General features: G+C 40.7%; 1 protein-coding gene across 1 annotated transcript in view; it reads right to left on the reverse strand.

Annotated features, from left to right (window-relative positions):
• The window catches only part of RANBP17 (RAN binding protein 17), a 149,991-nt gene that overhangs the window by 53,718 nt on the left and 72,158 nt on the right, over positions 1-24,115 (reverse strand). The window contains 5 exon segments of the mRNA XM_046900429.1: positions 4,228-4,289; positions 4,291-4,324; positions 4,410-4,475; positions 9,371-9,453; positions 15,287-15,360. Coding sequence (XP_046756385.1) covers positions 4,228-4,289; positions 4,291-4,324; positions 4,410-4,475; positions 9,371-9,453; positions 15,287-15,360 — 319 coding nt within the window.

Here is a 24,115-nt window from a genome sequence, read left to right on the forward strand (position 1 = left end):
CTGTCATGGAAATAAATCCGGATTGTGTTGGGGTTACCTGTGTAGCACCATCACCTCCTTTGTTACAGAGGTGTGAACTTGGAGCAAATGAAGGAAAGCGTTGTGGGAAAGGGAAAAAAAAGATTGTCCTGATTACACAGTTGGAAGACTGGACTGTTCCATTGCCTTGTTATAGTGCTGAACACGTAATTATAAACTACAACACATTTTTATCAATGGCAATTTGCACAGGAATTGGTACTCATGCTACTTATGTTTAGCTGTTTAACACAGGTAGTCTTCCTGCCACACCCACTCATCCTCTCTAGATCAATTAAGAGTGGAAACTTAATTTATGTTCTTTAAAGAGCTCTTTGCTATAGGACTCCTCTCCCTTCTGTTTAACTGGCAAATCAAATCTAGGAAAGGCTACAGGAGAAAGGCCTGGTACCCTTTGCTTTGAGCACCTATCAGTCAGTGGTCAGTGCCAACGATAGCACCTGGCCTGGACTTCTCCTTGATCCAACTCTGGGATCTTTTTCATTCTCTGACCCCAGCAATACCATTTATTCCGGACTGTTATTTCCTGGGCAACTGATGGATACAACAGACACACTCTAAGTCATAACTAAACATCAGTGGAGTCTCCCGTGTACCAAATTAGTTGGAAAAAAATTAGAATAAACTTCAAAGTTTTGCTTCTATGTTACATATACCCATCTGTGAAACGGGTCTAATTCCAACCTCTTGTCTCACAGGGATACTGCAAAGACCAAATAAGCCACCCCAGAACAGAAAACTTCTGTCTTCCCAACTGAAAGCAAAATGTGGACTAACACACAAATCCAGAAAACAACAGAGAAAAAACAAAATACTCAGTAGTTGCTCATTAAGCCGGGATGACACATCATCTGAACTGAAACAGGCAAATACCTCTAAGAGAGTAATTGTGAACCTGCAACTACAGCTGTCTCATAACAGTCAGTGTATTTACAGTGGAGAGGCAATGGACGTTCCATGGGTGATCTCAGCTACAGCATCTTCCCAGTTCTGAACACTTGGCTTTGTGACCTGGGCTGCTTCCTTTTCACACAGGGCTTTCATGCCCAGCTTTCTGGATTTTTTTTAAAGCAAAATAAACACTTTCAATAGCTTACTGCTGTTGCTGCATTCATTGACAACAGCTGATGAATCAGAACGTTCATATCACAAACTATGCTCAAGAACTTTCTCAAACTAGCAAACTAACTGATGACGTCTGTAACTTCCATCCTGCCCATGCAGAACAGAGGAAGCTGAGATGCTGTGTCAGATTTCAAAGCCATTGTTGGCAGCAATAGGATTTGGTGGACTTTGGGAATGGGACTCTAATCCCATCCATCCATCTTTGCCCGTCTCTGCCATCTTCTCTCCATTCCTTTCTGCTGACCCGATTCACCCTTTTTATTTGCCTTTCCTGAGCCCTTTTGTCCCCTCCCTCTTATTCACAGTACTCCACAGCATTCATCCAGCCTTTTCTGTCTTCTTTCCTCAGTCAGTTCCAATAAAGTACTAGTTTCTGTTCTCCTCATCAACAAGCTTGAGCCTCCTTTTACCCTCCTAAAAGTTAAACAATTACTGTTCATGTTATTTTCCATCTCTTTATATATTTTATGCCTCCTATTAATTACATACCAAATTATTATCTAAAGATTTCTTTCACAGTCTCATGTAAGCAACATCCACACCCTGTGATCACTGCACTACTAACTGCAGGAAGGAAGGAAAGAACCTACACTTAACAAATCTACTATGGTTCATTTGCTGTAACTCAAACTACACATACACATCTTCAATGTCCTATGGAAAAAAAAAAGTTACCTCACTTGTTCATTACATCAGATCCACACGTGGCTTAAGGCAATACTGTTTAAACCTGCTTTACTTGGAGAGGTTTGGCACTGAGCACAACTACATATACCTGTAAGTACAGGATGCTGACAAATGATGCAGAATAGCTCCTGAAGGCGTATTCCATAGTTCAGATCTGCTACTTTGAGCAGTGAAAAAGGAAATGATAAAAATTTACTAATCCTTATTAAAAATCTTCTAAACATACCTTTTACAGGTGGGTTTTTTTTTTTTTTTTTTTTTTGGTATTAGTTTTGGTTACTCTGCAATTCACACAACACAATACTTTAGAAATCTTGGACCAAGAGCCAGTCAGACAAAATGGTGCAATTCTAAATGCCCCTACCCCAAATTATTAAAAAGACCATCTGGGACACATAAAGATTTCAAAGTCTAGTTATACAATGTTAAAATGATTCAACAGAATCCAAAGTACATCTTAAGGCAAATAATAATTAATATATTACTGTTTTTTCCACTACAGCCATATTTTGCCAGTCACTCCAGGAGCACATTGTTTAAGAGGTAAATATCCAGAATTTACTGTGTTTGATTAGTCTCCAAAAACATTTCTGCAACAAACTGCTACTCAGAACATTCCATCATTGAAAATTTATCCTACTTTTACTCCTTCCTAAGTTATTTAGATATATTGTACAAAAAGATTTGATATCTTGAAACTTGTAACTTGAAAAAGCTGGAGAAGACAATTGGTACAATGCTTAGAATCACAGAATCATAGAATCGCTAAGGTTGGAAAAGACCCACGGGATCACCCAGTCCAACCATCCACCCATCACCAATGGTTCTCACTAAACCATGTCCTTCAACACAATGTCCAGACGCTCTTTGAACACCTCCAGGCTCGGTGACTCCACCACCTCTCTGGGCAGCCCATTCCAGTGCCTGACCACCCTTTCAGAGAAGCAGTATTTCCTAACGTCCAGCCTGAACCTCCCCTGGCTCAGCTTGAAGCCATTCCCTCTACTCCAAGACCAAGTAGCTTTTTGGTCTAAAAATACAACTAGGCACAGTTTGACAATATCCCTTGATTCACGTAATGCTACCACTTAATTCTTGTGCAAACACACACAAAGCACAATATACTGTGTGCTTTTTTTTTTTTTTTTAATTTGGATCCTAAAATGCAATCTTAGACTTGTTTGTTGCTCCAGATGTGCTTTTCTACCAGTTCAATTCTAAATTAACTTCAGGAGGAACAAAAAGGACAATGGCCAAGGGACTGATGCATGTCTTTTTCAGAAGCTCCATGTCAGACCTTGTAGAGATGTAAATCCAGAAGAGTCAAAATGGCCTTTATTAGCTTGTAGCCAGTTATAAGTCACATGCCTGCATTCTGTCTCATGTATGTTTACACCACCTGTAACGTGGTGTTATTTTTAATACTTACAATCTTGTTTTTACCTTTTTTTTTTTTTTTCCACCTACAGGAAACATTACTGAATCTCTATGTGTAACCTAGAAAAAGGTATCTACTACTGCTTATGTTAATTTGATGCTTAGCCAAGAAAAGACAGGTCCAGGTCACAGCTGCCATTCTTTAACAAAAGCTGATGAATATAGTTTGGTCTTGTCTCCAACTCAACTATTTTCATCAGTGATTAGCAGCAGATAGAACAGGAACCCATTAACATCAAAGGGAATATCAACTACTATTGACTTACAGCCTTGTGTCCAACTCTTCTGCACGTTGCCCAGTTAAGTCCTTGTGTGAGGATTACAAATCAGGACATGAAAGACTTGCTGCGTTATTTTTTGAAAGCTCTCATCAGCAGCCCCATCTTAGAACTTCTACAGATGCCTGCCTCCAGAAAGCCTTCTGTAAGGTGGATCCCCAGCTGATATAGGCCCACAGCTCTGATCAGCTCTGGGCCTCTGACCTCTGTAATCTCCAAAGGACAACTCAAGATATAACCCCAAGTGCTGAAAGTTGATCTGCAGTACTCTGGTCAATGCTCTTAAACTCATGGTCTCTGTATATTGAGAACTTGCATGAATGAAATAAACAGAACTTATACTTGAGACTGTAAAGTTCTGGCACAATCAGTTAATCACTTCAAAACTCAAAGCACTTATTCAGGCCCTTGTTTCGTAAATGTCTCCTACTAGGAAATGCTTCTGTGCAAAAAGAAAAAAACACCCAACCGGTCTTGGCTATTTCTCCAACAGAAGGCAACACATAGGCTGCCACTGCTTAATGCCATAAATCTCTGAAGTTGACTGGCGGTGATTTAAATGCAAACACAACTATTTACTGTGCAATTCAGAAAATTCAGAGCATTACAAATCCTTAGCAAGATACCAAGGTGTTGCAGGGACAGCTGAGGAGGATCTTACCTAAATTGATCATGAGAAGATGAGTGAGGGCAGTGAAGAAAACTGTCTGGCACCTAAGGTCAGTAATTATCACTGATGCCCAAGAAAGGGAAATGCACTCTGTTGGAACATAAGCATATGAAAAGTTACATGTTCTGCAACATCTACTACAAACTTAACATTTTTTGATGTTGTAAGAGAACTCACTGTGTGATTCCGAAGCAGGAATTTCACAGTGTCTATTTTCACAAGTCTTCTTAAGAGACTGTCAGTAGCAGGTGTTAAGGAAATACCAGCCTTGCAACATTACCACTACGTCATCAGGTTGTACAAACTTACAGGATTTTTTAGTGACAAAAAAGTCCCGACTGAAACAACAACAAATGTAAATTAAGAAGATGTTGAATTTCACCTGGAAATGTGTCATGGAGAGACTCTTCAGAACATTAAAGACCATAATCTATTATTAATTAAAGCAATTACTTTCCATGGCATATATTCTAGTCACAAAAGAGATGAATGAAATAACTTTTATATAATTAAACAGAGTTTCTGATATGAAATGGCCATTTTTTTCCTCAGATATCCCCACGTTACCAGCACAGTAGAAGCAGTTTTGCAACTGGTTGTGTTGAAGAAGGGCAATGGACTGGCAGCAGCCCTAAGCAGCACTGACCTCAGGGCCTCCGAACCACAGAGGCGATCTTATGAGCCTGTCTCATCTGCTTCAGTTAGAACAGATAAACGTGTATCTCCTACATACTAAGCTATGTAAAACACTAAAACAAAGTATTTTCAGATGTATAAGAACTGAATATCCATCTCTTAGAGTATGAAGTCTTAGAAGCAGAACACTGCTCAGCATTAACTGACTTATCCCATTCTACACAGTGGCTAAACCCAAGGCAGTGATGGTGAGACACCAGGAAAGCACTGTGGCAGGAAGGCTGAGCTGTGTTGGTCTCTCCATGGCACTAGGAAAGCTCTCCAGCTCTGGACAAAAGCAGCCTAGTGTCGGCCTCAGCCGAGTGCTCCCAAGGGGGTTCACTAAGTAACACAAAAGATAACCTATGTCGTATTAAAACAGAAGCTGAACTTGCAAAGCTTAAGTTGCAGAAGCTCTTACAGGTAAGGGGATCAAGACTTGTTCCACGGTTGGAAACCTCTCCCAGCAGCATGAATACAAACATCTTTAACAACATGGTGACACACTAATTTCCTATCGCAAATGATTCAAACATCTGGACCTGGAGGAAGGAGATAACGTTGGCCAATACTGCACTGCAGGTACAGCTTTTGTGCTGCAGGTAGAGCTGCTTTCAGGGACGTCTGCACACAAGGAGAGAATGGGCCAAGCGATGGCCTACATTTTCTAACTCTTGCTTCTCCTTCATTTGAAATAAAATCGCTGGATAACTTTCAGCAAGTCACTTAAATCCCAGTGTTTCAGTTCCACGTCGATACATCCATATGTACTAAGGCACTTTTTCCAAAATATCATAAAAAAAAATACAAACAGCAGAAATATGCATCAAAAGCACAAAATAAAAGGACTTATGGATTTGGACACTTCACAAGCACTGTAAAAATGGGAATCACTTACCGAATACTATTTATCTTTGGCATTGATTGAGTTCTTTAGGAAATAATCGGTATGCAACTGTATAACTTCACAGGAGAGCATATACTCATGTATGCACAAACACCCATAACTCTTACTATGGCTCTGTTTTCCTCTCCAAGTGCTTCACTCTGCCATTCTTGCACATAATTGATTGTAGCGTTGGATTACTTTTATAGGAATAAACAATTTCCCTTTTCATTTTAAATGGATTAAATTCTTTTTAAATGGATAAAAGTGTACCAATAGGTTTCATAGCTGCTATTAGAAAATCCCCTAATCTAGTTTTAAGATGATTCTTTGTCAATCTACAGCATTTTCATGTTTTTATATTGCAAAGCTACAGTTTATACTTTATTTTTCCCTGTTAAGAGAGAGAGCCTTCCATAGCGTTGTAAGGCTAACAAAGACATGGATAAAGAATTTAGAGTCTCTCAAAAATGTTTTAACTCATGCCCCCGTGCAAAGTAGAAATGAAACTGTGAGTATTTTGACACAGAAATATACAGGGGAAAAGTTAATTATTAGAAAGAACTAAATGCGCATGAGGGAGCGCTATGGCTTCCAAGACATAAAGGAATGACTAACATTCCATTATGTAAATTAATTCAAAGATATTTCAGGACTGATCAGCTAGGAGGGACATAATGATTTATAATTCAAATAACTGAGCTTTGAAATCCAATTGGGCTAATATCTTTCAAAATATGCAAACCTGTAATAATTGTGAAAGTAATGTAAACTGTGACACCAGCTCCAGTCATTTGTTGCCTTTGTTGTTAATAATGCCTTATGTTTCTCCTTCGTTGTTAAATCTTCCTATTATACAACAGTTACTGGAATAATGGTTTGCTTTTAATCCTAGAGAATCATTCAAAAAAAAAAAAAAAAAAAAAAAAGAAGAAGAAAAAAAAAAAGAGAAAGAAAAAAAAGGACAGTTAAAAACACCAAAAAAACCCCCAACCCCAAATAATCCCATTTCAAAGGCTGTCAAGAAGCTGATTGACTTACAGGACAAGTACTGAAATTAAATAAATTATTATTTTAACCTTTCAGGCTGGCCACAGTTTAATCTATACCAAATACCAGGAATTGATCCACTGGATCCAGCATCTTAGCAATGTGCTGCTTCTTTCGCAGCAGTACATACCCAATGCCGTTTACCAGAACTAATATAATGTGAAAAGGCCAAAGTTTGCAATGCCAGGAAGTAGTTATAAACTACTTCATATGTTCGAAATAAAAAGTACTTCAGTATTATTATTAAAAAAAAAAACTATTGGTAGAGTTTTTTATAGGAAAAAAATACATATCTTTAAAAGCCAAAATGACCAGTGAAATTGGGTTGTAGATCATTTTCTGGGAAAAAAGAAAAACAGCGTCGACAGGTGTAATTTATCATTTTTCTGATTTAATACCAAAGAAATATATTAAAATAATAAAAAGAATCCTGAAATCCTCAAAATTTGTAGTGATAAATAGCCCTCCCTGTCTTTATTGCATTATGCCTACTAACAGAAATATTGCATGGTGGATTTTGCCAGACAAGGACGATTATTTTCCAATAAAAAGTTGCATATTAAATTCCAGCACAAAAGTGGGTGTCTAATACTTTCGAAATCTTTTATGGTTTGCCAGGGAACACAATTTTAAACTTAACTAATACAACATCACGGCGAAGTGAACCGGCATTAAAGCTGTCTTTGTACAACCCCACCCAGCTAAGCAGAATAGCTGCTGTTCTCAGGACTCCTGTCTGAAGTATTTCCATTGAAAAATAATTCCATCTCCTTTTGGTATTTATATTTTGGTTAATTTCTATTTTCCTCATCTTTAAACATTTCCAGTGAGGCTTAAGATGCATATTTATGGAGGCAGTGCTGCTTTACGTTGTGACGATGCATTGGGGACCATGCATCTGAAAATGGTCTTGCAACAGTTAGGAAGTTTCTGCCAAGAAAAATACAATTTCATCACAATTTTATTCTTCAGGAGAGCTTGGGTTATTAAATAGCTACTTTTTCATCCTTCCTAGGTCCTGACATTATTATGTCTATTTCATGAGCAGAAACTCATTTACTGCAAATATAATTTGAGTAATTTGAAAACTAAAACTATCCCGATGTTTGAGCCTTGGAAAAAGTATCATTTTCATCACTGACCCCCCATTCTTGAGAGTTAGCATGTGAATAAATGCCTCCGAAAGCCTCCACAACCCAGTATGAAGCGTTAAGTGCTTATTGGCTTTCACAGAAATACGAGGCTGATTATTTCAGCAAGTATACATATAGGAACAAATTGGCAGACACTGTAAGTTAGGTGCACCATGTTAAATTTTTTGGTTACTTTTATGTTTTGAACCCAACTGAAGCAATAAGCGTATCCTATAAGAGAGGAGAGAGCAAGTTAGTCTCTTCATAAATCTCATTAATCAAATAAATGTCTCCTCTTCTGTTTTTGTGACATTTTTTAGTAACGTTCCGCTTTCAAGTCCTTCCCAGTCCTAATTCTGTGATGCCACGAGAACATAAAGGCACGCACAGCCAAAATACCCTAAGTTGGCTGTTTAACGGTATGTCAAAGAAACAGAAAAGTAAACATCGCATGATTTTTCACTAAACAAAATTAACTTAAGGAATGTCATCTTTCTACCGACAGAAATATATTAGAATTCTTCTTATATGATTACAGTTCTGTAGAGAAATAAAATTATTTTGGTTGTCATATTCTACTTTCCTTCCCCTTTGCTTGTCTACCAATCTTCTCTAGAAAATTACTAAAAAGCTGTTTTTATTTTAAAATAGCAAAGGATTTCCCAATGGAATGCTTTTATGAGCTCTGATCGTTTATTCCCTGCTGTATACCTTTAAATGTTTTGTCACAGCAAAAATAATCATCTTTTGTTTTTAATCTTCCTCTCAATCCACTGAAAATTCAAAGAATAATAATTCTTCCCCAACTTACGATACACAAGTGAATACTAGAACAAGCCAGAAAAGGTTTGCAATAGATAGCTAACAGTAGCTAACAGCTAATAGATAGTTAACAGTAATCACTTGGGGCAAACTTTCACAAACACACTAGAACCCAGACCAAAAAAACCCACACAACTTTTATGATTCTCCCAGTAGAACAACGACACTGACACAGTGAGGAACTTTGAATCAGGCAAAGATAAGAAGAGCGCTGTGCTTCTTATCTTAGTTTATACATCCTCAAAGTAGAACCAGTCCTGCTCCCAACTGCTTACAGAATCAACCCTGAGCTCAATACAGTTGAACTCACCGGTGGTATTAACTTTAAGACTAGGAATGGGACAGATGGCCACAAGCAACTAGTTGGATTTCTCTTTTGTTGATAAGTAGGCGAAAATAAGCAAGCCTTTAAAAAAAAACACTAACTCTACATATGAAAATATAAACCAAAGCAAATAAACATTAATATCCTAGATTGTCTTAAAATGCGGCATATGAAACAACAACAACAATCTCCTTAATTTTTACCTTATTATATGCAAATAATGTCATACATCATAAAAAGGATATCCAACAGAAAGGTCATTTAGAAACTGAAGAGTTCTTAAAATCACAGTCTCACATCTTCCCCAGTATTTAAGGTTTGGAACACTAGAACAAATTGTAAAAAGAAGTTACTTTATATAACATGATTTCTTCCTTCTGAGAATTGCCATGCAAAAGCTCAGACTAGCACAGCACTACATTACAAACATATTCCTGTGATACGTCTTACAATTTTCCATTTGTGAGACAGAAAATGCTATAAAAGCATGCCAAGTGTTTTTTTTCTGAACAAGGTATTCCACTATTTTTATAATGCCCATATTTAAAATATCCCTATTAAAAACAAATCCATCAATATGCCTTTGTCGTGTGTCGTAATGAAAAAACCCAAGTGAAGTTTACCCCTACCTGCATTTATCTCACCTTTCAGCCCAAAATCCAGACTCCTGACTTCTGCAGCATTCCTCTGCCTAATTCTACGTGAGCTAAAATCAAATTGCTCTAATTTCCCTTCAGCATACGAGAAATGGAGCAGGGACAAAAAGTAGAGGGCCAGATGCACTGAGCTACCGATGCACACAACTGCAGTGGAATTCTGCTTTATGGTTTGTGTACTAATGCCTGCTTTCCTTTTTTAACTAACACTCAAGATATACAGTGGATGCTGCAGTTCTCCTAACTGAATCCCTCTGAGACATTGGCCCATGAAGCAAAGGAATGCCATTTTCCTCAGGTGAGGAGTGGTTACAACGGCAAGTGAGGAGCTGCTGATCTTGCAGTCCGGCATGGGAATGCCATGTGGGCCCCTGCCAAAGATCTTACTGAACCAATGTCTGACAGAGTGTTTCTGTTTATAAAACCCAGCTATCAAGCCCCAGAAAAGATGAACCCCAAATGCACAGATGACAGTTTCACACTGACTAGCAGTACATTTTCCAGTACATCTTTGAGAATCCCTGCCCAGCTGCCTGGCCTACAACAGCTTGCTTGCTCACTGCTCCCTTCTATAAAGGCAAGTTGTGTGCCCTCCTCCTGTGGGACATCCAGCACTTCCCTTAATTTATCAAAAAGCCAGAAGAAAGTTGAAAATCTCCCTTCCTCCTGACGGAGAGATGATGCTCAGTGAGAGATTAACAGTGGAGTTTGCTGGCCCTGGATTCCTCTGGAGCAACAAGGAGGGGCCACCACAGCCTCCTGACACACAGTCCACACAGGTGTAAGGCCGCATTCCCTGGCTCACAAGCCGTGACACCTATTCCTGACCAAGGAAACAAATTCCTAAGGCATACCTCAACTGGCAGGTGATGCAAGGTCAGTTAGTTCGCAGTGGTATCCCCCGGTTTCCTTGTCTGCAGAAGATGCATAATGACTGTGAGTTGAACCTATCAGATCTACAGATGAAAGCTGATGACAAAAGAGGTACAATCGGCACCAGCTACGCAGATGATGAGGCAGCAGCTGGATGTAAAACTGTGGGAATGGAGAACCTGAATAAGAGATGTTAAGTGCTTTAAAATCAGCATTGATTTTTGCCATCTTTTACATATTTACAGGCTAAATCTCTTTTTCAGGAAGTTATAAACTCGAGAAGGCAGTTTAAGGCATCTGTTTATTTGCTCAGGAAAAGGGAAATAACAATGCAATTACCAAAGCAGTATTCCTCCACTAATATTTACAAACAAACATCTGTTTACTTAATAAAATCTCTATGAAGAGCTACAAAGGTTCAGGTTACCTTGAAGAAAGAGCCCATTCTAGCAAGTTCATAATTCACACTTTATCCCTACTGTGGAGTTCTGGAGATGTTTATAGTTGCACTAAATCCTTAACAAGTATATACCATGCAGTGCAATAAAAATGAATTTGGACTACCCAGATTTGACATCAATACCAAAATAATAAAAAGGCTGTTTTGCAAAAGAGCAAAATCTTTGTCTTTCAGCAGCCAAATGGAGGACGTTTAATGAAAACCAGGAAGTCACAGGAACAGCTGGAAGAGGAAATTAAAACTATATGAAGAAGTCTCTCCTCAAAGTTCCAGGGCTTAAAAAATACCTTCTCGTGGTTGTACATTCATGGTTATCCTTGGATGCTGAAGGATGGAGTAATAATATAAATCTAAAGCAGCACTTGTGAGTGAACAGTGAGTCAAGCCGTAGAGCTATGAGAATTAAGAAGATTTATAACTGAACACTATTAGGAACCCAGAGTATTTTCAGCTATTTCCTTCTGCACTGTCCTTCCTACAGGGACAAGAACAGAAGCCTGGCTTCTATAAGCCATACCAAAGGAGGTGAAACCTCCCAGCCTTCACCCCTTAGAACTGCACAGTTTTCACTGAGACTTCCCCTGTGACCACAAGTGGTTACTAATGCAGTTTCACCAGCAGACCAATAATCTCTGCCCTTATGACTTAAAAACATGATTTTAAGAGGCTTAATATTTGTTACCTGCACTATAGAAGGGGAAAGTGAATAATGATAATGTATTCTAATTTACAGCTCTCTGGGAAAAGGATTACCCGTTCATAGAAGAATCAAAATTCTCTGCATTTTCCCAGTCATTATGACTGGGGAAAGAAACAAGACAAATATATCCATTTCTGGAGATGCATTTTGTGACTTTTTTGTCCCCACCTCATTTTACAGCCCTTAATTCCCTATCCTACCCTCACTGCTTGATCTGGAGAAACGCCTCTTTAGACACATGGTCTGTATCACAGCCATGCTAAAAGCAAGTATGGTGCACACCAAAGGACAGTCCTTCACGCACGATGTAGTAATTCTTAAGGTAGTTGTGGACTGGAAATGATATCAGTGGGTCAAAGAAATGGAAGGTCCAGCTTAGAAGAAAAAACTCAAAAATATGCAAAGTAACTTTAAAAAAATAGGTTTGGATGGAAAGTGGGAAAGCATAAAGTCAGCACAGAAAAGGAAGCACTGAAGAGTGATTATATACTGTACAAGGAAGGGAAATTCATTTGGTCATATGGATGGAAAAATCTATTTATATGTACGTATATGTGTATCCTCCACAGCAAAATTATTACAGCAGTTACATTAAAGGAAACAATATAATCCAACAGCAGTGCTGGGCTATGTATTTTGAATAAATATTTGGTTTTGGTTATTTTATTATGCCCAACAATACTAAACATTGGTGTGAACATTCTGCTGATCCACCTTGTTCTAAATTACTTCCACGTGTATTTGATGTAATTGAAAGGAACCGTAAGAGTCTAATAAGGAATTAGCGATAAAAAGGAAGGGTGCTTGCCTCTGAATACAAGACACTGAGTGCCAGATGCCCAGGAGAGGCTCAAGGAGAAGATGGGACTAAAGCTATCACAGTTTAAATACTTCCCTGCCTCTTATGTACACAGGGAAGGACCAAGGCAGGTGAAGAGCTACTGCTCAAAGGCAGTCACAATGAACTGTGAGGGAAATGACTGCTGTCATTTCTGTGTGCAGTGTGTCACTCCTTGCCTCAAGAGTACCAGCCTTGATCCACCTCCCAGCAGTCCAAGAGGCACAAGAAGATGAGACATGCCTTTTGGGAGGAAGTGGGAGTAGCAAGGATAGAGAAATCAATATAGATGAAGAACAGCCTGTGGCTGAGGAAACAAGTAACCCCAGGCAATGTGCTAAGCAGGAGAAAGCTTAAGGACACAGACTGGGACCTTAAGTCATGGTGTCCTCCAGATTTTATTGCCCCCTGCAGCCCTACTAGTACCTTCCAAAGCCCATTGCTCCCCCTTGCCCATCTTCACCTTCACCCAACTCCTCCCAGCTTAACCCCCCTTCAACCTACTCTACAGTTGCTACAAAACCGAGCTTTGCCAAACACGGCTGAGAAGGAGTAAGACATCCTGCATATTATAAGAAGGTATTTTGATGGGAGGTGTTTTTCTAGTTGGCCTTTCCTCTGCCACACACAGCCTTCTGAGATGATTGTTAAAGCAAACAAAGGCACTTGTTGGGTTATGTTTGGTATGTTTTGGTTTCACACCCAGATTTTCCCATCAACATGCTACCACAGGGGAGAAGCTAGCTTATTTTAATTAGCGCAGACATGAGTTTGTTTGGACAACAGCTTCACAACCAGCTCTTAAAGATACTGACCGAACCATCCAGTTCAAGCTGGAACATCCTGAGCTGTAAATGAAAATGACCATCACGTTAGTCAGGGAACAATTCCCAGACTGCATGCTTTGAGAAAAATACAGTAAGGCACAGAGTAAGAGAAAATAAAAACACTGAGTGTGTAATCTATAAGCAGCACTCATTTGTGCCTTTTGTTTATCTCGTTTTCTTTTAAAATCTGCCATGTAACATTAAAACCCTAACTATCTTATTTTCTGGATTTATAGTGCTTGTGCAAAAGCAGGCACATCGAAACTAAACACATGTAGTGTTTATTAGACTTGTTAAATGATATTCCATTATTTCCTCAGTTAGCAAATGTAACGCAGATTTCCTTGCAATGGTATCGACAAGGAGGAAAAAAGAAGCAAACCAGAGCATCTCATCTCCATAGGAGAGTGCTCCTTCCCCCTTTTCCCCCATGTGTTTATGTTTCACCTTATCTTGAAACAACAAAAAGAAGCCTAGCTGTCTAATTCCATGACATGAACTGCTTCCAAAAAGTGTACAGAAAGTACTGATATTTCTCCATTCATCACTGGATAAACACCAAGGTTTGATGGGTGCTATTGTTACCACATGGCAGGATGCAAAACTCAATTTCTGGTTTAGAGGAAGCAAAACATTTATGCTTTGCTTTCTGTGGAAAAGTTAAGTCACATTAGAAAATGACCTTGCCCTAATTGTGACTATTTCTCAAGGCTGATGGTTATGGTAGCAAAAGACAAGTCATTTTCAATATTGTCCAAACAGGTCATGGCTAGCCTGCTAACAGCAGCAGAGACCCTTCCGCAGTACATCTAAGGCTACTCAAAGTTGGTAACAGCCACACAGACCAGCTTTAGAAGACAGTAAGTTAATACCAGGATGCAACATTTTCCTCACCATAGAACAGAGCTAAGGTACTTCTTCATTCCTCCAGGCACACACAGAACTCACTGTCTCCTGAAGTCTCAGATCTTCAGTGGATATTCGTAATCGTTTGGAGAGACCATTTTGTTTTGTTTCAAGACAAAAAAAAATGATTTAATTAAATTCTTTTTGAGACCAGAGGAACTCTTAAATTTCACTAAGGGAATTCACCTAGGGAATAAAAGACAAAAATTCTGGTGGTTTTGCTAGGACCCATGGAAGGGGACAGTCGTAGATGCATGAGACAGAGGGCAATTTTCCTAAGAAACTGCAACTCCTGTCAGCACAAATAACACATCATCTTAATCTGCCAGTGCCAGAGATGAGAATGGCTGACAGTAATGCCCCTTGTTTCCTTCAGTACGAGTCCTTAAAGTTGTTCTTTGTGTATCCATACTTCTGAGCGTACATTTTGCCAGATATTAACAAGAAGCAAACTACAGGAGCCTCCCCAGCACAAGGAAAGATTTGTTTAACTTGGTCAACAATCTATTCTGAGTTATTCGAAGCTTTACAAGTAATTCTATCGGCATCTGAGAGTGCAGGAATGGAAGAGGGGAAGGGTGGGACACGCTAATACTGGGACTGTCAACGAGCAAGAGTCTACGAAATCTCAGCTTTCTCACATTAAGCCATTTCTAGAAGCGATGAAGGCATTCAGGAGGGCATATTTATATGAAAGTGTTTATTCAGAGGCTTGAAGGACTTTCAGACAGTACGTTACGGGTGTTTTAAAACTTATTATCCTTTAAATAATTACAATTTACAGAAGACATTTTTCTAGCAAAGGGCAGACTTAATAAAGTAAAATAAAACATGGGTTTTACGTAAGCATTAAGGACAAAACAAAACACACACAGAATAGAACCCAAGCAGAAACTCACATTTTTGTCATAACTATTTCCAGAACACAGTTGCCATCTGTTATTCCTAAGACTTCTGAAATGCGGGCATACACCTAGAAGTAAACACACAGAAACATGTTGTAGATGCTATATGTTACAAATGTTTGCTTGTAAACATTTATTCTACAGTCTTTCCCACTTTTGACTTCTCAGGAGCAAAGTACAGGCACAAATGGCTGCCAGTCCAACCTAAGTGAAGCACTTCTATGAGATGAAGTGCACACTCTACAATGATGCTTTGTCAATGTGGAGCTGGTAAGTTTTTGCTTGCCCTTGTATTCATCTCTTCCCACAAAGGAGATGTGAATTTTCCACAGTAAACTCACTTTATGGTTCACAGAACAAATCTGTCTCTCTCGAAAGAGGGTTTCATTATGAGCGCTGCAAAGAGATGGACAAACATTCTCATGCTGGTCACTGGGATGCAGGTCAGCATTGGCCTTCATCTTCCATTTGTACGTAGTTGCACTGCCCGTCACAAAATCTGGGAACTCGGGCACTGTTTGGGCATCCATCTCTGTGCTCTGCTCCTCTGGCAGTCAAATAACTTTAGCTGTATAATCTTTCCCTTTCCATCAGATCCAAGTCACATTACCAGCCAAGCTTTCCCAGCACCCCGCCTGCCAGATCAAGTTGTCTTACTGCAGTTATGATGCAGTAACAAATACAAAGGACAAACCAACCGTATTTTTTATTTACTGTGTGGTCTTCATAAAAATTTCTAGTGGTTTTTGTAGCCAAAAATCTAGTTGAGGTAAAACATTTATTTGGATCAACTTGATAAAGAAGGGAGAGGTACTCTGTAACTTCTGCACAGCGTCCTGTAGCTCACTTTAGCCTGAACGCAAGCAGCTCAGCTATTGAACTCTGCTATAGAACCAGACATTTCAATTCAGGCATTTTAACCTTTAGTGAAACCAAACCAAGCACGACTGGTTACATGGAACTCTTCCATATTACGTGATCAAGTCAAGGATCACCAAGGTCTGAAAAGCGAGCCCCAGCCCCAGCAGATGCAGTGACAGGTTACCCAGCAGTGAAAGCCTGGTGCCATCTAGCTGTCAATTCTGTTTGCTGACATTATATATTCCACACTGACTTGGGCAACTCCTGTTACCGCATTGCAATTTCCTCGCACCGCGTTCCTTTCTGTTGGTGAAGCAATCCCAGGACTTTTATTAAGAACCGAAGCAGCAGGATTCTACCGCGAGGGAAGTTCATAAAATATTTGTGTACCAAAAACTTCAGCTTAAATCAGAGCATAATAAAAGCGTGAGCAAATAAATTTGCTGCTGTAGCCAGAAAGCGGAGCAGGATCCAGGATAATTTCCTTATCTTATAAGTTAAAGTATCACCTTTCGTAATTGCATGAATGTAATTTGTTGTGACGAATGCCAGCAGTGAAAGGACAATCGAAGCGTGAAAGAAAGCAAGGAACATAAGAACACAAGGAATGCACTGCCTTTCAAACTCTGCAAAATATTATATTCACATCGTAAATGTGAAGCTGTACTTTATAACAAAACACAGCTGCAGCATTAATATATGCAATGATAAAAGTCCTGTATTTTGCTTTAAAAAGCCATCTCTCTCAACAGAGCGCTGTTGAAACGCTCCAGCAGTCCCAGTTTTAGCTAAACCTACGTATGCTTTTCAGCTGGAGAGGGAATGGGCCCAGGGAAGGAGAATGGTGGGCAGGGTGGGTGCAAAGGGATGGGGCAGCCCGGGCCTCTGCCCCGCTGTCAAAGCGGGCTGTGCCACATCGCAGTTTAACACATAAATAGTAAACCAGCAGCCCGCGCTGACAAAGAGCAGTGCTTTAATCCACAATTATCCTTGTAACTCTTACTACTCCTTTTATCATCCATTAGCTTTGATTCCCATTATCCCATCAAGAAGTGTGTCAACGCTTTTGTCCCTGGGGATTTCCCACCAGGGCTAGGATCTGACAGCCAAGCCCGAGTGCTAAGCAGGATCATTACCTCTTAAATCCACTTATCTGATCCACTGAATAGTAAATTGAAAAGCTCATTAACAGCAACAATCTGATTTGTTTTCACATGTGACAGGGTCATTTCAAGTCAGCATGAATACAGTGCTTGTAATAAAAGCTACTTCTCGCCCGGTAATGTGACAAATCGTAAGCTGAAATAAATGTGATATTTTAAACACATTCTTCAAGATCATTCTCAAACCGAAACACACTCTTAGGATGTAAAAATAGAAGAGCAAACAACCCCCAGCCACAACAGTGAAATGCCCTCAGACTTTTAAGCGCTATAAAAAATTAATGACAAAGCATTTTGGACGTATAATAATAAAATACTCTTCAGCAACAAAGGCTGTGCTACGTATTCAGAAGGAGAAAAACACTGTTGAAAGGGGGGTCATAAAAGGATGTGAATTGCATGTGGAAGTGATCTCATCTCAAGCTTGGCTGCATCACGAGATGCCCCGCCATCCCCGTGCAGCAAGCAGAGCACGGCTCGTGGCTGTGGGTCCTCTGGAGACCCCGAGCAAGGAGCAGGATCATCAACTTGCAGTAGGAAAGAACCAGGTAAAGCCTTTACACAATTATCCCCCGACCCTTCCAGCTGTGGGATTTGTAGCTTCCAATGTTATGCAGTCGCGCTGTGATGCTGCCACATAATGTAAGCCTCTTAATAATAGAATATCAGATCACTGTTATCATCTCGTTTTTACATCAGTTATGAATGAATGTGAAAAATCCACAGCAGCGCTAACGTCAGGCTACAACGTTAGATGAGCTTCTCAGGTACAAGCCCACAATCGGGGTCCTTAAAGCAAGGTGGGGCTCAAACCACCACTTCAACCACAATGACAGAGCACGGGTTGCAATCCTCCCGGGTGACTGCAGTAGTGATGACAGTCGAGAGAAAGAAGAAATCAGTAAAATACCATCAGTAATAATAGGAACACTTTCAGACATATTATATCAAAGAATTGCAGACGCATCAAGGCTGGAAAAGACCTTTAGGGTCAACAAGTCCAGCCATCAACCTGACCTATCAAGCCCCATCACTTCACCATGTCGCCCAGTACCACGCTCAAGTCTCTGCCATACCTGGGATGGGGACTCCAACACTCCCTGGGTAGCCTGTTTCAATGCCTGACCTCCCTTTCTGTGGCAAACTCTTCCCCATGCCCAATCTGGATCACCTCTGGTGCAACTTGAGGTTGTTCCCTCATGTCCTATCACCTGTCACCTGGGTCAAGAGACAAAACTCCTCCACTCTGCAACCTCCTGTCAGGCAGCTGTGGAGAGAGGGAATGAGATCTGCCCTCAGACTCCTCCATACTCAGCAGCTCCAGTTCCCTCAGCTGCTCCTGTTAACTCTTGTTTTCTAGCCCCTTCATAGCTTTGCTGCTCTTTGCAGCACACACTCCAGCAACTCCAGGATCTCTCTTGCTGTGAAGGGCCCCAAACTGACCACAATACTCCCAGTGTGGTATGCCAGGGGCCTGGCTCAGGCTGCCCAGAGAAGCTGTGGGTGTGCCATCCCTAGAGGTGCCCAAGACCAGGCTGCCATCATGCCAGCACCATGCAGCCCCATCCAGCAGGTGGCACCCAGCCCATGTCAGGGGACTGGGGGCAGGTGAGCTTTACGGTCCCTTCCAACCCAAGCCATTCTATGACTCTTTCTATGAAAGCAACCTCCCTGGTCCTCCAGGCAATAGGAATGAAGTGTTTAGGTGACAAGTCCTGGGATCCTTCTTTTTGGCCCCATTCATACAGTTGAAGCCACCCGTGTGCAATAAGGATGTTGGAGAAGGCAAGCAGGCTCACCAGCCCTGGTGCTGCTCCATCTTTTACCAGCCAGCAGCATTATGGGCTCTTCAAATGACAAAGCTCTGCACTTCCAAACTACTCCAACTCCAGTTGCTACATTTCAAAAAGAAAGAAGGAATACAGTTGTGGAAGCCGTGTTTTATAAAGCAAAGCACCTGCATGTAAATGCAACTTAAAGAAGCAGAAAAAGATATGGGGTAATTACACTAGAGCTTTAGTTCCCTGACTTCTCTGCTCTTTGGCCCTAGATAAGTTTAACTTCGCTTTGTCTTTTGAGGTCTTCTCTTTTTGGTGCTATCATTATAACTCTGAAGAAGCTAATTATGTCAATTCTTAAATGTGAAGCAGATTACAGAACTGGGAAGCTCAGAATATGAGTTCCTAAAGGTTGTATGGCTATATAATGACAGTCACAGAAATTCAATAACGGCACTGTATGGAATGTACTCAAACACACCCCATGAAACAAATTAAAACGGAGCAATGAATCTCTCATACTGTGCAAATAAGAAAACACAAGAAAATGTTGGTTTCTATACGTTTCATAAGGGCTATTATAATGAATTAAGATTTTGGATAATGAATCTTCAGAAAATTACAGGAAAGTTATTACCCGTAGGCAGACCGTAAATGCTTAAGATATTATAACTTCCTTGAAGCTCTCCAGGCCTTGCTGCGGAGAACTATCACTGCAACATTAAAGTATTTTGTCATGTATACTGAGGGAAGCAGACCTTAACCGTATTTACTCTGAACTGACAGAAGCTGTGCTGCCTTTGAGCCCCCAGCAGCTGTGCTGGAGCCCCCCCTGCCCACAGCCTTCCCCTGCCAGGCAGCTGCTCTGTGCTTGGGCTGCCGGCCCACCTCCCTGACCAACACCTCTGTCCGTAACCACTGAACTCCACACTAATCAGCATCTCCTTCCCGGGCATGATTGACACTGGTTTCCAAATAAATATCAGGTATTTTAAGCCGTAGCTCTTAGCAGCTCCACTGCATGCAGCAGAGATCCTGCTTCCCAAAGCCCACGGGCAGCTCACAAAGAACTGAACCCATTTACCTGCTTTGGGTGCCACATCAATGACTTACACCTCCCAGCCAAACTTAGGGCTTCAAGAGCCTCAGCACCGAACCAGGGAGGAAGCCTTGGTCTCCCCTAACTCCTCCATTCCTGACCAGAGGGAGGATCTCAGAACACTTGTGACTCAGAGTCTGATCTGTCCTTATGCAATTAGCTCCCTTAACAAGACAAAACAAAAAACCCACAAAAAAAAAAGGCAAAGACATAAGAAATTGTCCCAAATTATTTCAGACGGATCTTTGACGAGAAGATCAAGGTGGGCACTGCACTACATAAAAAATAACAAGCAGGCCGTTCTCCCCTCCATTACCACGTGTGTTCCCACGTATCAGTCATATAAACGACACACCACCTCCTGCCTTGCCTGCAGACCTGCCTGAATCAAAACACTCCGTAAAGTCATTCCTCAATAGAAAGATTGCTACTGTAAAACAGTATTTAAACACCAGGGCTCTGCTACTGCGACTACGTGGGATGTTGAGGCAGAAAAGGTAAATAGCAGCATGGCTCAGAGCTGCAGTTGCAGCTGAGATGCTGTGTCCCGCAGCGCGGTAGCAGAAGGGACTCACGCACCATCCCAGGCTGCTCCCAGCTCCGCAGCCCAGAGGAGCAGGCAGTTCCCAGCAGGCGTGGGTGCCATTCCCTGCCCACCTCTTGCTGCATGAAATGCCCAAACCATGCTAGCTTTCCATTGCCTTAAATGGAAACTGATCTTTTCACGTCAATTATTTTCCCTCAGCTTCTTCTTATTAATTAATCTACTGATTTTTTTCCTTTTCTGACTCCTCTGTTTCCTGAAAATCTGGACAAAAACATACAGTTCTAGTGAACTTGATGTGGGGGATGTCCTACCAACTACCTGCCGTCACTACTAAGGCAGCATGAGAAGAGTGCTCTGGAAAAAAAGAGGGCTTAGTTTATCTGCTGGGTCTTAGTTAGCCCATTGTTAAACAGCTGTTTAGCTTTAAAAGTCTCCAGACTACCATTCTTGTAAAGGACTGCTAGAGATTTGTAATTCCACCGTCTCTTTTTTTACCCCCCAGGGTCAAAGTACAAATATTATTCTGAAAGCTGATAAACAGCATTAGCAGCTATTACTTTGGAACATCATCCCCAACATTTGTTGCTCTGCTCTGCGTCTTCCACCAGAGCCACACACTGCACTGCAGAGGTGCAAGCCATCTATGCACTCACGCATTTGTTTGAACAAGAAAGCAAACCGCTGCTTTAAAACCCTCTAATGATTAAAACGAACCAATACTGCATGGATTACAATACAGCAATAGATTTCTTCTTGTATTGGGGTCACAGAGCTCCAAAAGGTAAAGCAGCAGCTACCCACGTTCTTACTTGCCACTGGAGCTAGGAAAATGTTCCAGCTTCATTTTATTTAGCTGCTTAATTGTGTCTAACGAGCGGCCCACTTAGCATGCTTACCTGCAGTAAACTTCAGCATTCAGTATCCTTTAACATCCGCACTGGTTTGGCACTTAAAGACAAGCCCCCCAAATCCCAGCTATTTATTATATTTCTAAAATCGCTATTTCTAAGAGTATTTCGCTGTACTGACTTTAACACAGCTGCAGGTGTTCTGCATCTCAGGATTGAGCCCTAAGCATCCGAAATTCAGTGCTCTCACGTATCTGAGAAAGGTTTTGCACCGGAGCTGTGCATCACAGTGCTTTTTGCACATCTATCCCACGGCATAAGGAGAGGTGTTACAGCCACCACAGCTAATACTAGCAATTTGAACAACCCTCTTTGGCAAGCCAGAAATAAGATAATTGTTCAACATAGGCTGGCTCTTCTGAAATACTGGAAGCATTGCCTGTAATTATAGACATCTGTCATTGCTAGCCACTCAGTAGTAACCCTGACATCAATATACAACTATAACACTAAACTGCCTGCAGGCATAGCAATGGAAGCCAGATACGAGAGGCGGGCAATCATCTGCCTCATCCAAACTATCTGTCAAAGGTTCCTAACCGCAAATAGCTCTTACGTTTTGTATCCTTAGGATAATATGTTGATTTATTTTAGATGTTCTAATATTTACAGTCCAGGCCATCTACTAAAATAAAGAAACAAACCTTATGGCTAATGGAGGCAGTTACCGTTCAAAATCATCATGAAAGGTCATAGCTCACCACTCAAACGTTAACCACTGATGGCTGCTTTGAACATGCACCTGTGCATAAACTTTCCCCCTCCCTCCTCCGAAATCACATGCGACCATTTCCAACTACAATTCCCGACGACTGCTATTCTCTCATCAGCCAAGACGTTACCAAATGACCCGGAGAAATATTTACATTTGCAACAGCTGCAAATATCTTTGCAAAAACGTGTCCAGCATCTCCTGCGGCCACGCGGCTGAAGTGCAGCGCCCCGGAGCTCAGCGGGGCAGTGCAGGCAGGGCTGGGCTCTGCACCGTCATCGTCAGCGCCCAAGGAAAGGAATTAGGAAAGGAAAGGAATTAGCATTCATCATGAGAGGCGCGTTCATGGATTAGACACTTCATCGACGGCTAACAGGAAGCTGAATTCACTCCCAGCCATGGGATAGCCTTTCCTGAAATTTGCAGATCAACGTGGATAATTTCCTTCTAGTTTTAAGGTGAAAATCACGCTGAAACATCAATCTGCTTTTTCTGTCTTCATCTGAAAATCAATCTCAGAAAGGGGCAAAAAAGATTGTAGGTTTAAACTAATTAGGAATTAACATCCTTACAATTACCATAATTTGTTATGAACAAAACCGAGATTTCTTAGTATGATTCACAACAGCCTCTGCTGAAGAGAAACTATTAATTATTAGACAGACGGTTAGCTTACAAGTGAGCTGCATTTTAAAAACCTCCTTTAAAATACAATTGCTAAATGCCTTACAGTGCTGTAATGTGAGACAGGTTCAAATCTTATTACTTCACTGAAATTAAAACCTAAGTTTTAATACTGTTCAAGTCGAACAATGATTCCACACTTTATTGCTTTTGAAATCCCTTGATGATCATAGGAAAAAATGCCCTCGAGAAAAAGAGACTCTGTTTTCGATAAACAGAAAATACAGTTTGCACTCTTAGCCTCTTTGTCATCACAAAAAAAGGATTTAATGCCAATTCTTTAAAAAAAGACTTTTTTTCACAAAATGTGCACCTTGTGTGCCATTTGTAAAATCAGCTCACTTTCTTTTATTTATTACTGCAGCGCGGCAAGGCAATAAAGCAGCTACTGATAGCTAATAAATTACATGCCTTTTAAAACAATTCTCCAGCTACAAAAACTTGTAACTACAAAGGCTTACATTTACATGGTACATCGTGTGAAACGTCGGCGTTTATGTTCTATTTATCCACATAAGTAAAATCTGACCCTTTATTAAACAGCTGAGTCCGGAGCAGGGGCTGCATGCGAGATTAAATCACCGTAACTTTATAAAGCTCCCCTACAGGTTGAGGGAACTGAACTTAAAATGTAACAGGAAATTGGCATAAGCGGCTCAAGTGCAAACCATTTTAAAGATGAAACGCGTTTTTAAGGATGACCTTCAAACTCCCTTCAGGAAAAACGCCATCGCCAATTATTGCACGCTAAGAAACATTGACTTCCAAATGTAAAAATAACCAAGTTTTCAATAATAGTAGCAACATATCACTGCGATACAAAGCAATGCTTTGCCATCACATACCATGAAAATCAAGATTTGTTTTTTTTAATTCAAGTGCACATCAGAGCGTTGGGAAGGTGTTTTTGGCTTAAATCAGATTGGAAACAAAAAAGCCCCGCACACTTATTTCCCCCAAAGATGCCGTATATCTCTATGGATCCAGGAAACCCTTTTTTTTTCCCCAGCTTGCCTACTAATTGCAGTTAACCTGCACAGAACGCTGAGGTGTGTGGTCTTTTACTTCTGC

Source organism: Gallus gallus, chromosome 13, assembly GCF_016699485.2.
Source record: "Gallus gallus isolate bGalGal1 chromosome 13, bGalGal1.mat.broiler.GRCg7b, whole genome shotgun sequence".
Taxonomy (NCBI): domain Eukaryota; kingdom Metazoa; phylum Chordata; class Aves; order Galliformes; family Phasianidae; genus Gallus; species Gallus gallus.